This window comes from Puma concolor, chromosome C2, assembly GCF_028749965.1.
Source record: "Puma concolor isolate L17-30 chromosome C2, mPumCon1.1.hap2, whole genome shotgun sequence".
Taxonomy (NCBI): domain Eukaryota; kingdom Metazoa; phylum Chordata; class Mammalia; order Carnivora; family Felidae; genus Puma; species Puma concolor.
In genome coordinates this window covers 34,181,803-34,198,245 of record NC_141675.1, presented here as the reverse complement: position 1 = coordinate 34,198,245, position 16,443 = coordinate 34,181,803, and the positions used below count along the sequence as shown (strand labels likewise).

The window sequence follows — 16,443 nt, the reverse complement described above, 5'->3', positions numbered from 1 at the left end:
AAAAAAAAGCCTTTAGCGATTCTTATCAGACAAAAAAAAGAAAAAAGAAAAGAAAAAAGACTAATAAGCCTTTGGATTGAGGAAAGGCCTAGATCTAGATATATATTTAATTATGAAAGAAAACTATATGCAGTTTTATAGCAATAAATTTTCAATTCTTGATGAAATGGACAATTTAAGGAAAATATAAATGAACAAAACTGGCTCAAGAAAATATATAAAATCTGAATAGGCCAATAATTATCCATGAAATTAAAGAGACAAATCTCCCCCATGAATGGCACAAAGCTCTTTTTATTAGGGACAAACTGTTCCAGAGCCCAGAAAATAAAGAACTTTCCAGCTCATGGAAACAGCCTAGCATAGTCCTAATCACAAACCGGACAGGGATGGCACATGGTTGTGTGGTAATGTCCAGGCCTGCCCCACCTTTGGGGAACAGGAGCAGCCTGCACATGGGACTCTAAGAGGTGCATTCAGTCAGTCATCCATTTGCCAATTACTTCTTGAGCACCTACGCAGTGCCATCTGCTCTGCTTGGTACTTCAGGTGGTTAAAAAGAAAGCTGCATCTCACTATCAAGGTACTTACAGGCTAGCTGGGCTGACACTTGAAGAAAAATAATACAGGACAGAAAGTGATACATACTATTGGAGATCTAGGGAAGGGGCAGGGGGGGGTCCCTTCAGCTTGGAGGGATAATGGAAGGTTTTAGCCAAGAAGGGATACTTATTCTGCCCTTAAAAGAACAGCATTTGACATAAAAAAGATAGGGCCTGGGGAAGGCCTTCCAGGCAGAGAATCAGCATGGGCAACGGCCTGAAGGCTAGGAAGAAAAGAGTCGTGGGGAGGCTGGTGTGCAGGCATAAAAGGTCTGTGATGGGAGAGAGGTCGAGGAGACCAGAGGCTGTGCCTCTTGGATGCTACACTAAAATGTTTGAACTCAGTGGGTGCTGGGGAGCTACCGAAGGTTCAGAAAGGGGAGAGATGTAGTGAGAGGGTAAGTCTGGCAGCCAAAGAGGGAGGGGACTGGAGAGGGAAGCTGTGAAGAGGTGAAGGAGGGACCAGGGCAGAGGCAACCAGGGTGTCAGCGAAGGCAGGTGTGTTTGAAGTGGAGAGAAAAAAATGAATGGGCAGACACTGAAGACACAGAACATAGAGAATGGGGGCCAAGGGGAAAGAGGAGAGTGGAGGGCGCCTTGGAAATTCTAAACCTTAGGGCCCCAGAAGGGCAGATGCAACCAGGAAGGAGCAGATGGGGGCTGAGCTGGGCCTGGTCTGGTTTGGGCTTCATTCCTCCCCTCCACACACATACACCTGGAAGGGGCACAGGCCCCTTGTCAGTAGCTCTGCCTCCAAAAGAGGCTGAAGATAATGGGCAGCTATGCATTTCAGAAATTATGATTCAGCCTGCATTTCCCATGCCTGATGTCATGAAGGTAGGAGGATTCCAGAGAAAGTATTAGTCACTGTGGGAAAAGAGGTGTTTTGCCAATGTGTGTGTGTGTGTGTGTGTGTGTGTGTGCATGTGTGTGAGTGTGTGTGCATGCGTGTGTGTGAGAGAGAGACAGACAGAGACAGAGACACAGGCACCCAGGGCAGAAGGAGGGAGAAGAGATAAAGATTCTGGAGACAGAGAGGGTCAGCGCTGTGTACCTCTGTCTGCTTTGCCCCAGTCTTCCCATCCAGAGGATAATGGGGCCAGCAGTGTGGCTGAGGAGGGTTTAAGTGGAAACCCCAGGGCTGTTCTTAGATCTTGTGAATTTCAGAATCCAAGTCCCACGTGTGGGCATGGCATGGGGCCCCCCACCCCCGCAGGTGGGCAGTCAGCATGTGAGGGCACCAGCTTGGGTCCCAGCTGAGCCTTCCTCCTTCTCCCTCCTCATCTCCCTCCCACTCTTCCTCTTCCTTCTTCTCTTCTTCCTCTTCTTCCTCCTCCAGGGCTTTCAGTGGGAGGCACACCCTGCCATGGGCTCAGGGCTCTGACCTTGGCGGCAGCCCAGGGTACAGTCTGAGCTCTTTGGCTGACAAGAGTCCTTCCCACCATGTTCCTACTGGCAGAAGGCACTTTGCTGGGGTTTTATGCACACACGCCCTCTGGGTCCTCTTCATGGCCTAGTACAAATGCAGACACTGAGGCCCAGAATGTTAAAGGGATCTGCTCAAGGCTGCATACTGGGAAGGAGGCCACTCCAACTTCCCCAAGACCCAGCTGTCCCTACTCATCCAGTCTTTTATCTTCAACCAGAGGGTGCGGGTCTGGCCACCCAGAACCCGCCGGGTTGTGTCTCAATTACAAGCCTTTGCACAAGGCTTGCACAAATGAACCAGAATACCCTCTCCGCCAGCTACCCCAGCCATCCCGCCGCGTGGCTGCAGTCTGCCTCCTCTCCTGAGAGCCCAAGCCTCTGACCTGTGTCTTTGAACCCTTCCTGTTGGGTTATGGGTTCCGTGGGTCTCTCCTAGTCAGTGCCTCCAGGCCTGGCTCAGCTCCCCACCACGGTGAGGGCGGGGGGGGGGGGGGGGGGGGGGGGCGGGGAACTCCAGAGGGCGAGTGGGAGGGGAGCCTGGCTTTCATTTCCCTGGGTGTCTCAAAAGCTTCAGCACCCAATGCAGGTCCAAAAAAATACTTACAGAATGACTAGACAGATCACATGCATGCCATAGGAAATGCAGTTACTGTGTTCGATCAGCCCGGGCCAGCTTTAAGGGAAATCACTAAGAAGTGACTTTTTAACTTGTGTAACGCACCCTTCATGGTGAAGTAAGGGTTCTGGAATACAAAACAACAGAGATGATGATTTCTAGAGATAATACGCCTCCAAGGACCATGCCTGCTGTTTTCTACCTTTCTCTAATCCACAGACCCGTAGTGGGAGGCAGGAGTGATCATGCCCATTTCACACGGGAGTCAGGTGGGGAAGCCTGTGCCCTTCCCAGGAGAAGACTCCAATAAATACATGCCACCTAGTTGAGCATCAGTAGGGATGAGGGCTTTTTACTATGTTACTTGTGTTCCCCTTTCTGGGTAAGGGTATACATGGAATGGGCTGAGTGTCGGGCAGAAGGGCTGGACCCATCCACCATGCACTGTTCCCAGAAAAAGGGCTGCTTTCTTCTCTAAAGTGCTGGCAGGGTGTGGAAAGCCAGGCCACTTGGGACTCTCTAAGGGGGAGGGGGCAAGATCCTGCAGCACATACGGCTGGCTCCCTGGTGATGCGGAAGCTTCCCTCTGGCAGTGGCCCCAACCTCAACTCACTGACTTAAGGATGACAGGACAGAAGTGCTGGCCACCAGCCTTAGGGGACAACTGCTCGAGGGGCCACACTATGGCAGCTGGGGGAATGGGAAGAAGCCCTGGAATACATTTTCATGGGGTCCCTAAATTCCCTGACCTGGAGAACATATTGCATGTGTGGGTGTACATTCTCTCAGGGAGATGGTCTATGGTTTTGTGGAATTCTTAGAAGAGCTGGGAACACCTCTACCCCAAACAAATACCTCTCTCAGGGAAAGAAGAGGGCAGCAGGGGGGTGGGTCTCAGCTGTGTAACCAGGAACATCCCAGGGACAGATGGTAGCAGGGCAGGGGGTTGCTGGTAATGGAGAGGAACAGGGAGGCAAAACGTTGGCCTACAACCCCATTTCTTCCTCACAACCACTCACAACTAGTGGGGGGGGGGTGGGCAACATTTTATAGGTGAAGAAATGAAGCAGGGCAAGGCGGTGACCTGCCTAGGTTCCCACTGCTGGCGAGCAGGAGAGGCACGATTTGAACACCAGACCATCTGGAGCCAAGCCTTGCTCTGCTGCTGGCACCAGCCTGTCTTTGACCGGGCAGCCAGCAATGTCTGCAGGGCCTGTGAAGAGGCACAGGTCTACACGGAGGGGGCGAGGACAGAGCACCGAGGTCTGCCGAGACGGAAGACACCATCCCACCTGCTTACCCCCAACCTTCCACCTACCTCACACCTGCCCCTGGGTGGCCACGCATAGCTGGGAGGAGAGAACTCAGAGCCGTGCTCCTTGCTCCCTTTAAAGTCCTAGCACCGACTTCCGGGGCCCTTAAAGCACCCAACAAATCTAAACGTGTCCCCATCCAGTCTTCTCCTACTCCTGGGCCACAGCTTCCCACGGCCTCCTCTCCTCCAATCTCCACCCCCAGCTGAGTGAAACAGGTGTGAAACAGAGATCATCAGCTAAATTCCACAAGCTTCCAAATCAACCCACCTCACAGACCGAGGAAGCCTCGCACACTGCGGGGGAGGCAAACGCAGCCACTGCAGAAAATGGTTTAGCATTTCCTTGAAAAGTGAAACATGGAGTTACCATAGGACCCAGCCAGTCCATGCCAGGGACACACCCGAGAGAAGTGAAAACATATCTACACAAAAACTCGCACACGAATGTCTGAAGCAGCACTATCCATTGAAGCCCCAGAGTGGAGACAACACGAATGGCCAGCAATGGATCAGTGGATAAAGAAAATGTGATGCATATCCATACACTAGAATACTATTCGCACATAAAAAGGAACGAAATTCTGATACAAGCTCCAACAGGATGCACCTTAAAAACAGCACGTTGAGTGAAAGAGCCTAGTCACTTTCTAAGTGAAAGGCTACTTAGAGTATGGTGCCATTTATATGAAATGTCCAGCATAGGCTGATCTGTAAAGACAGAAAGTCCGTCAGTGGTTTCAGGGACTGGGGGAGGTGGTGGGGGAGAATGGGGAATGACTGCTTAATGGAGTGAGCTTTCTAGGGGGAGGTGGTGGAAATGTTGAACAATCAGTGGTGATCCAAGTGATTGCTGATTTGTGAATCAGTCAGCAGTTGTGACTGCACAACTGTATATCTATACTATTTAAAGGAGGGAGTTTTCCATGGAGTTATATCTCAATTAAAAAATGTATGAGGGACCCCCTCTCTTTTTTTCTGAAACACACACTCCCACTGTCTTCTTACTACGGGGATGACCTGGCCCTGCTCCTGTCCAAGCCCATCCCCTCCAAATGGACACTGGATCCTGTCCTCTTCCACCTATACAAGGGCACTGCTGCTATTGTTGTCTCCTGCATCATCCATTTCTTTCTCTAGTGGTTCATTTCCACCACAATGTAAACATACTTTAATTTCTCTCACCTTAAAAAAAAAAATTAAAGTCAAAAAAATTACAAGTAAAAACCCTGCCCCTTGACCTCACATCTCCTTCTGGCTGCTGTCCATTTCTCTGTTCCTCTTTACAGCCACACCCCTTGACTTGTCTGTTCTCATTGCCTGCTCATCCTCTCCTCCACTCTCTCTTGAACCCACTATGATCAGACTTTCATTCCTGACCACTCTATCAAAATTGATCTAGTCAAGTCACCAATGACTTTCATGTCACTGAATCCAGTTGGCACTTCTCAGTCCTCAACCCACTGGGCCACCTGCTGACATCTGACATTAATCTGGCTCATGCACTCAGGCCAGTAGTTGATGGTTCCCTCCTTTTTGAAGAGCCTTGGGACATCGCTCTCTCCGGTTCTTCTCCTACTGCAGTGACTGGTCCTGTTCTGTCCCTTTATCTCTCTACCCTCTAAATGCTGGTGGGTCCCCACACTCAGTCCCCCACATTCACTTCATTGGCCACCTCTCATCTCACGGCTTTACATGTCTACTCCAAAATTTCCATCTCCAGCCTATACATCTCCCCTTACTCTAGATTCAGACATCCGGCTGCCTGCATGACTTCTATCTGTATATGAGAAAGGCATCTCAGATTTAACATGTCCAAAATTAAACTCTTGATTTCCCCCCAAACTTGCTTTTCACCAGTCTTCCTAATCTTGATAAACCTAACCATTCTACCAGCATGCAGGCCAAAGGCTTTCTCTCTCTACCCCCACCCCATGCCATATACTCCATCTACAAATGCTGCTGTTTCCTCCTCCAAAATACAACAGGAAGCTAAGCTAACTCCTTCTCACTACCGCCTTCAGCGGTGCCCTAGTCCAAAATCGTCACATGACTTTTAAGAGCAATCAACATGAAGTTCTGAAATCAGGGAAAAAGCGTAAATTAACTGCAGGGGTATAGGATCTGTCAACAATGTAAGAGGAAACCCACCTGAGGTTTAGGGTACAAACCCCAGGACTGAATCCTGGCTCTGCTGTGACTTTGAAGGGGGAGGGGCATACATTGCATACACACTGTCATCACACAGCCTTGTTGAGCTGACTCGAGGTCACTGCCTGATGGGGTGAACCTCAGCTCCCAGGCCGGCTAGTGGGCTAAGCTGACACAGAGCAAGAATAAGATCTTTTGCTTCGGGGTCAGAGGAATGGGGCTCTAATGAGCTGTGTGACCTTGGACATGTTATTTCATGTTATTTCCCCTCTCTGAATCTTGGTTCCCTCCGCCTGCAGGGGCCTGACCGATCGGAGGATGGCTGGACAGGTGCTGGAGCAGGAGGTCTGGGTCCCCAGGGACACAGGACAGCAACAGCAGCAATTTCCCAATGTTATGGAAGTATTTCACTACTTTATCAACTAGTATGGCAGTACTGGTGGGTACTGGCTAAGGAGCAGCTGTGCTCACCGGCGTGGTGGAGACATTAACCTCAATTTAGCAGAACTGTTGCGAAGATGAAATAAAACAATCCCTGCAAAGTCCTTAACACAGGCTCTGGCCTTCCAGAAAAGTCTGGTCAGGAGTAACTGCTCCCACTGCAGTGAAGCAGAAGGAGCCACTGTGAAAGAGGGTTTGGCTTCAGTGCACCAGGAGGCACTGCCCTGAGCTCCTTGGAGATCAGTAAGCCCCACGTTACTGGAAGCATTCAAGCAGTGATGGCTGGCGGAACCAGAATAAAGAGTCAGGCAGAGGCCTGCAGGGCTGGATTTCATAATCTGAGGCCATGTTCCCTCATAAAGAAAAAGAGGGAAATTCCTCCCACATCACTGCCAGCAGGAAAAGAGGAGGATGGGTGGAAAGGTGGAACGACAGGCCAGCTCTGGCTGTACCCCACTTTTAGTTGGGGGGCCACGGGGCGGTGCTTACTCTGAAGCTCTAGCTCAGAAAAATACACTCAATGAATGTTCCTTTTCCTCTCGCTGCCCTTCCAATGTCCTCCTTCCCTCCTCCTCCCCAGAAAGAATGTGGATTCAAGTGTTCAGGGAAAAGCCAGGTCCAGGCTGCTCCGAGAAGACAACAGCACTTGTGTCTGAGGTTTGGGCAGAAGCCAGGGTGGAAACATCCCAGCTTCTGAGGGTGCAGAAGGGCTGGAGCTTTCACTCTGCAAAGACCAAACTGTCAATGGGGACACAGGGGGCCAGGGCGGCTGCAGAGCTGGGCCCGGGAGCCCACAGTGGGAAGAGGTGTCGGGAGAGTTAGGGCTGCTGCTGTTCTCCGTTGGTGGAAGAAAGATGCAAGGCTGGGAAGAGGGTGGGACTGGGAACCATACAGGTGAGCAGCCCAGTGACACCCATCCCTGTTGTAGGTAGGATTGCGGAGGATGTGGTCAATACCCTTCCCTGTAGGGCCAAGGTTTAGGCGCAAACAGGACAGGAAGGGGGATGTGCTCAGCAGAGTTAAGACGCCCTGGGTCTGCTCTGCCTCTAGCTTGACTTAGGCAAGTCACTTCTCCGTCTGCAGCTGTTTCCTTAGGTATATAGTGAGGGGGTGATACCATAGAGTTCAGGAGCCTGCCAGCCCCAGCCTAACAGAAAAAAATAGGCTCACAAGAACTCCAAGACAAAACAACTGGAAGCACGGACTGGAACAGATATCTGTACGCTCGTGTGCACAGCAGCATTATTCACAAGAGCCATGAAGTGGAAAGAGTCCCAGGGTCCGCTGCTGCACAAATGGGTAAACAAAATGTGGTATATACATACGGTGGGATATCATTCAGTCTTAAAAGACATGAAATCCTGACACATGTTACAACATGGGTGGATGGACCTTGAAGACATTGCGCTAAGTTAAATAAGCCAGTCACAAAGGAACCAGTGCTGTATGAGTCCACATACATATATGAGGTACTCAGAGTAGTCAAATTCAAAGAGACAGGATGTAGAACGGTGCTTCCAGGGGCCGGGGGAAAGGGAGTAGGAGTTATTGTTTGCTGGGTGCAGAGTATCAGTTGGACATGAGTAAGTCTGCGGAGGGATGGTGGCGACGGCCGCACAATAACATGCATGGACTTAAGGCCACAGACCTATACACTTAAAAACAGTTACAATGTCAAGATTTATGTCTATTTCACCACAATAAAATCATACGTACATACAGATGTACATACACACATACATACATACAAAACCTCAAGGCTCTGCCCAAGGCTTGTTTCTTCCTGATTCATGAAACCTGAGAACTGGGATATGGTGAGTCCTGTAGTTGAAAGCCAGGGTGAGGGGGGGACCAAAGTCAAGGACCAGGAGAGAAGGCTGGAGAGCCGGGAGAGGTGGGCACAGCAGAGAGGTGGGCACCGGGAAGTGAGGAGACGTTCCCAGAACGGGGCTGTAACAATGACATGACAGGTGAGGTCAGGGTCCCATAGGACCTGTGCGAAAGAACCCAGAGCAGACTTGCTCCAAAGCCTAGTAGTCCTAGACACTGGGGACCCCAGCTGCTGGCCCCTGAGGTCAGCTGTCTCCTGTGTCTTAGATTCTGGGAGAACCAGGGCAATGAGGTCCCTTGAAAGAGAGCAAGAAACAAGTCTGTAAGTAAGCAGAAGCCTCTGAGAATCCTGTGTGGCAACCAGAGAAGGCTTTTTGAGCAAGCCTGGGAAGAACAGTTGGCCCTCTGAAGGGCCTTGGGCAAGTTGTAAGCAGGACAGGCGAATACGTCTGTTGATCCTGATAATCCAGGCCACGTTCCCCTCTTCCCAGGATTTCAATGTCCATTCCCAGAGGCCCAGGGATCAGCTTGTGAGGTGGGAGAGGATTTTCCCACCCAATCAGACTAACAGAGAATCCAGGAGACAAAGGGAGTTCAAGCCATTGCTAGCTGTGTGAATCTTGCTGTGCTTTATTTTTAGGGAGATAACAACAGTAGCTAGCACAGTACTGTTGTATTAAAACAGAGCGTATGCAACGTGCTTGGCATGAAGTTTGCACATAGTAATTGCTCAGTAAAGATCATTACTGCCCTCATAATTATCCCCCTCCTCCTCCTCATCAAGCTGCCATGTTTTTGCTCTTTTTGAATTTGGAAGAAGAGCAAACCCCAGAATTCAGAGCCCTTGGAAGGCTTCCCAGGCTTAGCACTGCGCCCCCCAGGATGGTATGGCCTCCAGGGAAGCAGGATGCCCGAGGAAAGTCCTGATCATCCCAGGGCTGCAATCCACCCCAGAGGAATCTAGCCTCAGAAGGGGTCAGATTTATACTCAAGCGTAAATATAACCAGTCTTTGATTAAAACTCCCAAAACATGGGACAGGCATCTTTTTAAATGCCAGACTAATTAATATTTAAAAGGAATGTTTTAAGCCTTTCTTTTCTTTTAACATTTATCCAGTTTTGAGAGACAGACAGTGAGTGGGGGAGGGGCAGAGGGTGAGGGAGACACAGAATCCAAAGCAGGCTCCAGGCTCTGAGCTGTCAGCACAGAGTCTGATGCAGGGCTTGAACTCACAAACCATGAGATCATGACCTGAGCTGAAGTCAGCTGCTTAACCAACGGAGCCATCCAGGTGCCCTGACCTGCCTTTCTTTTCTTAATACAAGACTTAATTCAGTGGAGAAATGTAGCAATCTAGCATCTGTGCCTGAGGATGCCCTGGGTGGGCAATGCCCTGAATTAGGCTGGGTTCAGGGGGCAGGTTGAGAGGCACAGCATCCCAGGGGAGCCCAGGAGATTCAGAACACAAGCTTTGCAAATTTGTGCTTATAAAGTAGTGCTGTGGCATGCTTCCCTTTTCCCTGCTGCTGCTGAAATAATAAATATTTTTATTGTGATAATAAACATTATCACAAAATCTTCCTAAAAATCACCCTTGGGAACTTTTTTTCCCCTCAGAAACGAATCTAATACCCAAAGTTACTTTAAGAAAAAGTTAGAGAAGTCAATACGGCTGTATAGAGAACTAATATTCATTAAGTCCCAATTATGCACCAGGCAATGATGTTGCTCTCTTACATGTATTATGCCATGTTTTTCGGGATGTTTTCTGTGGAAATAGTCCAGAATGATGTGCTAACAGCGGTCCTTTGGGAAACCCTAAGGACAACCTATCCTACCAATACATTTCCAATATTATGTTTGTATATTGAAGATTCTCTTAAGTCCCACAGTAAAGAAACTGCTTACAGATCTTTAACTCCGTATATCCCAAAATGCGGCATGTAGTCGAATGGGTGACGCATGAGATGATTTTTAGCAGGTGCATAAATGTAAGTTTTAACTTTTAGTGGTTATAGATATTCATTATATAACACAGCTAGCACTTCACACCTGTGACTGCACATATACTGTTCAGGACTTAGTCATACATTCATTTCACACACATTTACTGAGGACGTACGATGAGCCAAGCAGTCATCTAGACACCGAGAATATAGCAGTAAATAAAGTCTCCGCTCTCAAAAATTTATATTTTATCGGGAAGCAATAAAAACTCAAGTAAATATAGGGAGCAAATATATGTTTACCAGTAAAAGGTAGAATAAAGAAAAAGAGTTAACAAGGAGACAGAATGACAGGGGTGGGGTGGCTGCTGGTACAGATGGTTTGGTCAGGGAAGACTTCTTAGGTAAACTTAACATTTGAGTGGAGACCTACACAAAGGTGAGAATGTATTGCTGAAGGAAGAACGTTCTAGACAGAATACCAAATGCAGAGTCCCAGAGGCGGGAATGTGCTTGGTTCCTGGGGAACGATTCAGTTTCAGGACTACAGCCAAAGCCCTGAAGGATGGTGGTTTTTAAAACTATGATATAATTCAAATACCATAATATTTGCCCTTCCTAAGAAAAAAATTTTTTAACGTTTATTCATTTTTGAGAGGCACAGAGTGAGTGGGGGAGGGGCAGAGAGAGGGAGACACAGAATCCCAAGCAGGCTCCAGGCGCCGAGCTGTCAGCACAGAGCCCGAGGCGGGGCTCGAACTCACCGATGGCGAGATCGTGACCTGAGCCGAAGTTGGACGCTTAACCGACTGAGCCACCCAGGTGCCCCTCGCCCTTCTTAAAGTACACATTTCAGTATACACACAAAGCTGTCACATTTTTTTTTTTTTTAAGTGGTGATTCAGGGGGTGCCTGGGTGGCTCAGTCAGTTAATCATCCAACTCTTGGTTTGGCTCAGGTCATGATCTCATGGTTTGTGAGTTCGAGACCCACATCAGGCTCTGTGCTGACAGCATGGAGCCTGCTTGGGATCCTCCCTCTCCCTTTCTCTGCCCCTCCCCTGCTTGCATTTGCTTGCTCTCTCTCTCTCTCTCTCTCAATCTCTCTCTCTAAATCAATAAATAAACTTTAAAAATTAAAAAAAAATTTTTAAATAAAGTGATGATTTGGTTCTGGTTCCAGCCAAGATGGAGTAACAAGGACCAGATTTATCGTCTCACTTGAAACAACCAAAGACCAAACAACACAACAGACATTCATAGAACGTTCCACCCAACAACGGCAGAATACTCATTCTTTTCATGTGTACATGGAACATTTACCAGAGAGAACATACCCTGGGTCATAAAATAAGCCTCTGTAAGTGTTAAATAATTTAAATCATATATTTTATGTTCTCTGACACAGTGAAATTAAAATAGAAACCAGTAACAGAAGGATCTCTGGAAAATTCCTAAATACTTGAAAGCTAAATATTTCTAAATAACCAATGGGTCAAAGAAAATCTCAGAAGGGAAATAGGAAAGTATTCTGAACAGAATGAAAATGAAAACACAGTGTATTAGAATGTGTGGGATGCTGCTAACCAAGTAGTTTGGGGGAATTTATAGCACCAAATGAAGATCTTGGAAAAGAAGAAATGTTCAAATCAATCACATAAGCTTTCACTTAAAAAAATTAGAGAAAGAAGAACAAATTAAATCCAAAGTAGGCAGACAAAAGGAAATAATAAAGCTAAGAGTGGAAATCAATGGAACCAAATGGGAAAAGTCAATGGACTCAAGAGGTGGTTCTTTTGTGAAAATCAATGATATCGATAAATCTCTAGACTGTCTGTTTAGGGAAAAAGGAGAAGACACAAATTAAAAACATCAGGAATGAGAGGGGAAACATCACTCTGGATTCTACCGACATTAGCAGGAGAATAAGAGAATATCATGAACAACTTTATGCCAATAAATTTGGTAACTCTGATGAACTGAACAACTTTTTTAAAGACATCAACTACCAAAACGCACTGAAGAAACAAATAACCTGAATATCCCTATATTTACTAAAGGAATTGAATTTGTAGTTAAAAAATCTTCCAACAAAGAAAACTCTGGCCCCAGAGTGCCTCGTAGGTATATTCAACTAAATATTTAAGGAAGAAATAATACCAATTTTATTCAAACCCCTCCAGAAAATTGAAGAAGAGAGCATATTTCTCAATGCATTCTATAATGCTAGCATTACTAGGCATGACAAGAAAACCACAGGCCAGTATAGCTCTCAAGAACATACACACAAAAATTCTAAACAAAATTTTAGCAAGTCAAAGCCAACATTACATAAAAGAAGAAAGTATCATGACCAAGTGGGATTTATCCCAGGGAGACAATGTTGGTTTAACATTATAAAAATTAACATAATTTGCCAAAATGACACACTAAAAATGAAATACCGTATGAGTATCTAAGTAGACACAGAAAAGCATTTGACAAAAATCCAATATCCACACCTCATAAAAATTCTCAGGAAACTAGTAATAGGAAGTTCTTCAACCTGATAAAGGGAATCGATAAAAAACCTACAGCTAACATCCTATTTATTGCTGAAAGACTGAAACCTTTCTCCTTAAGATCAAGAACAGGACAAGTATGTTTTTAGTCAGTAAAATCAGGCAAGGAAAAGAAACAGAAGCCATCCAGTTTGCAAAGGCAGAAGTAAAACTACCTTTACTCGCAGACATGACCATCTCTGCAGAAAGCCCAAAGGAATCTACAAAAAAGCCACCAGAACTAATAAGTGAATTTAGCAAGGTTGCAGGTTACAGTTAATACACAAAATGCAACTGCATTACTACATATTACCAACAAACGAGTGACAACTGTAATAAAAAAATATCATTTATAATACAGATTGTAGATATAAATCTGACAAAATAGGTAAAAGACCTATGCAATCAATTCTGTAAAACAACTGATGAGAGAATTAAAGAACACCTAGGGGTGCCTGGATGGCTTGGTCAATTGAGCTTGAGTGTCTGACACTTGATTTCGGCTCAGGTCACCATCCCTGGGTCGTTGGATCGAGACCGAGTCAGGCTCCATACTGAGCCTGCTTGGGATTTTTTCTCTCTCCCCTTCTACCCCTCTCCCCTACTCACACTCGCACGCTCTCTCTCTCTCTCTCTCTCTCATAAAAAATAAATAAAAAAAAATAAAGAAGACCTAAATAAAAATGGAGAAATACCGTATTCATGGGTTGAAAGGTTCAACATTATGAGGATGTCAATTCTTCTCAAATGTGCAGATCTTTAGATTCAACACAATCTCAATCAAAATCTAGAATTTTAGAATTTAACTGGTTCTTAAATTCATATGGAAATGCAAAGGACCTAGACTGGCCAAAGCAACTTTGAAAAAGAACAAATTTGGGGACTTAACAATACATGATTTTAAGACTTGTTATCAGTCTACAGTTATCAAGACAGTGTGGTATTGGTGATAAGATAGATGGATAGGTCAAACAAACAGAATATATGGGCAACTAATTTTCATCAAAGGTACAAAGGCAATTCAGTGGTGAAAGAAGAACCTTTTCAACAAATAGCCCTGGAACACCTGCATCTCCATATACCAAAAAAACAAAAAAACAAACCCCCAACTCCCCCCGCCCTAAAAACAATTTTGCTCCATACCTCACACCATATACAAAAATTAAGTCAAGGTAGATCCTAATGCTAAATACAGAACCTAAAGCCATTAAACTGCTAGAAGAAAACGTAGGAAGAAAACCTTTGTGACCTTGGGTTAGGCAGATATTTTAGACACGACCAGAAGCACAATCCATAAAAGAACAAGCTGATAAACTGGACTTCATCAAAATTAGAAGCTCTAGTCTTTGAAAGACACTGTTAAGAGAATGAAAAGCATGTCACAGACTGGAAGAAAATACTTGCAAATCACATATCTGATAGTGCATCCCAGTGGCTTTCAAAGCTCGCTTCCTACAATTACAGTCTATCCTTAATGGCTCTTTGTTTAAAAGAGAGACTCAGTACGAAGTCATAACCAGTTAGAATCTGGAGCAGCGGTTCTCTACTTTAGCATCACCTGGAGGGTTTGTTAAAACACAGATTGCTGGGCTCCACCCTCAGAATTTGAACCAGTAGAGCCTAAGGGTTTTCATTTCTGGGAAGCTCCCTGGTAATCTTAGGCTTCTGGCCTGGATACCACAATTTGAGAATTGCTAATCTAGACCAATTTAGACTACACTAGAAACAATGTCAAATGCAAGATTTCCCCCTCTCAAAGGGAAATAAACTATGCTCGCTAAAAAATAGTTTGTCTCTTCCCCATTTTTTTAGGAGCCAGAGACATCTGTAAATGTTAATCAGAGCTTCAGATCAGCAAGAAATAACAAACATGACATCACTGGGTTGGCACGATGCTAGCCTCTTTGTTGAATACGCATTTTCGTTGCCACAAAGCTATTCAGAATTCACCCTGGAAAACATACACAGCCTGACACCGACCATCCCATAATGACAACGTGAAAGACACTATCCGCCCCAGGGAAGTTGGTCAACTTCCTCTGACCCTCCGCGTCACGTGCCCCACCCCCATGCAGGGCTACCATCCATGTCTCACCGTCCAGGATAGCCCACTGATTGTCAATCTCCGTATGTTTCAGGTAGGAGTCTTCGATGGTCGGGTCGTAGTCAGGCACAAAGATCTTCTGGAAAAACTGGATGGTGAGGGCGCTCTTGCCCACACCCCCATCTCCCACCACCACCAGCTTGTACGTGGGGAGGTTGTCACTGGGGACGGCACTGGTTGCCATGTTTCTGATAGGTCAGACCTGGGGAGGCAAGACATGTGTAATGAGGCAGGAGGCTTTTTCCTTTCTGACCTTGAGTGGAAAATATTCATGAATTTTCCTCCCTCCTTATAGAGTAGTAAATACTCCCAATTATATGTTTATTCAATCATCTATTGAATATCAACTATGTGCCACACCCGGTCTTGCAGACGTAGCACTACTAGATGCCATGAGGTCTTTAACGAGTAAAGCCAAAAAAGCCGTGTTAAAGAAGCCTTTCCATCACTAAAGTCTGCCCTAGTCATGTACAGGTGAACATGTGCGTGCCAGTCTGAGCAGGGATGGCACAGAGGTTCACCTTTTACATCAACTCTAGTCACAGGACTGCTGTGCTTGAGGATTTGAGGCCCCCCAAACTACAAAAAGGACGGGCATAGCAGCCTAGTACCCCCCCCCCCCCCCGCTCTTAGAATTTAGTGATCCTGGCTCCTTTCTCTCAGTCTCCTTGCCCATGGTCATGCAGAAAGTTGTGCTGGTGGGGCACCTGGGTGGCTCAGTTGATTGAGCATCTGAGTCTTGATTTTGGCTCAGGTCATGATCCCAGGGTCATGGGATTGAGCCCCGCACTGGGCTCCACACTGAGCATGAAGCCTGCTTGGGATTTTCTCTCTCCCTCCCTCTCTCAAAATAAAAACAAAACAAAACAAAAATCTCTCCCTCTCTCTCCCCCTCTGCCCCTCTTCCCAGCTTGTGCGCGCGCGCGCTCTCTCTCTCTCAAATAAAAAAAAAAAAAAGTTGTGCTAGAATCTTGTGGCATCTGGTCAACCTGTTTTAGTTGGGGGGGGGGGGTGGAGAATGATGTCACGTCTAGCGAAGGCAGTGGTTCTCAAGCAGGGGCAGTTTTGTCCCTGGGGGACATCTGCAATGTCTGGAGATAATTCTGGCTTATTAGTGGGTGTTACTGGCATCTAGTGAGCGGAGGCCAAGGCTGCGGCTACACATCCTCCTACAACGCACAGGACAGCCCCCCTCCCCCAATAAAGAATTATCTATCCTGCGATGTCAGTAGTGCTAAGGCCGAGAAACCTTGAGCTAAGGAGACCAGGCAGGAGCCAGAAATGTGGCGCCAGGATTCCAAAGAATAACTGAGCCTTAACAGATAAGGACTGACTGTGAAGAGGTGACGGCAGAGGAGTGAAGAGTCATCTTTGGAAACAGTGTCATAGAGAGACAAGGAGGAGAGGGAGGCAGGGAGCATGGAAGGAACCCTCAGCCAAGGGTGGTTGCCAGAGACTTAAGCCGCTACCTG

The 16,443-nt window shown here is 46.6% G+C and overlaps 1 protein-coding gene across 6 annotated transcripts in view; it reads right to left on the bottom strand.

The window, feature by feature from the left end:
• The window catches only part of MRAS (muscle RAS oncogene homolog), a 55,916-nt gene that overhangs the window by 15,654 nt on the left and 23,819 nt on the right, over window positions 1–16,443 (bottom strand). For 4 of the 6 annotated variants that reach the window (XM_086674371.1, XM_086674369.1, XM_025913200.2 and 1 more), the window contains exon 2: window positions 14,963–15,173. The exons of 1 other annotated variant lie outside the window; for it this stretch is intronic. In XM_086674371.1, coding sequence (XP_086530497.1) covers window positions 14,963–15,155 — 193 coding nt within the window. In that variant the 5' untranslated portion in view covers window positions 15,156–15,173. Of the gene's footprint in view, window positions 1–2,634; window positions 2,774–14,962; window positions 15,174–16,443 lie in introns of those variants that run through there. One more of the 6 variants, XM_086674373.1, reaches the window with a different exon arrangement.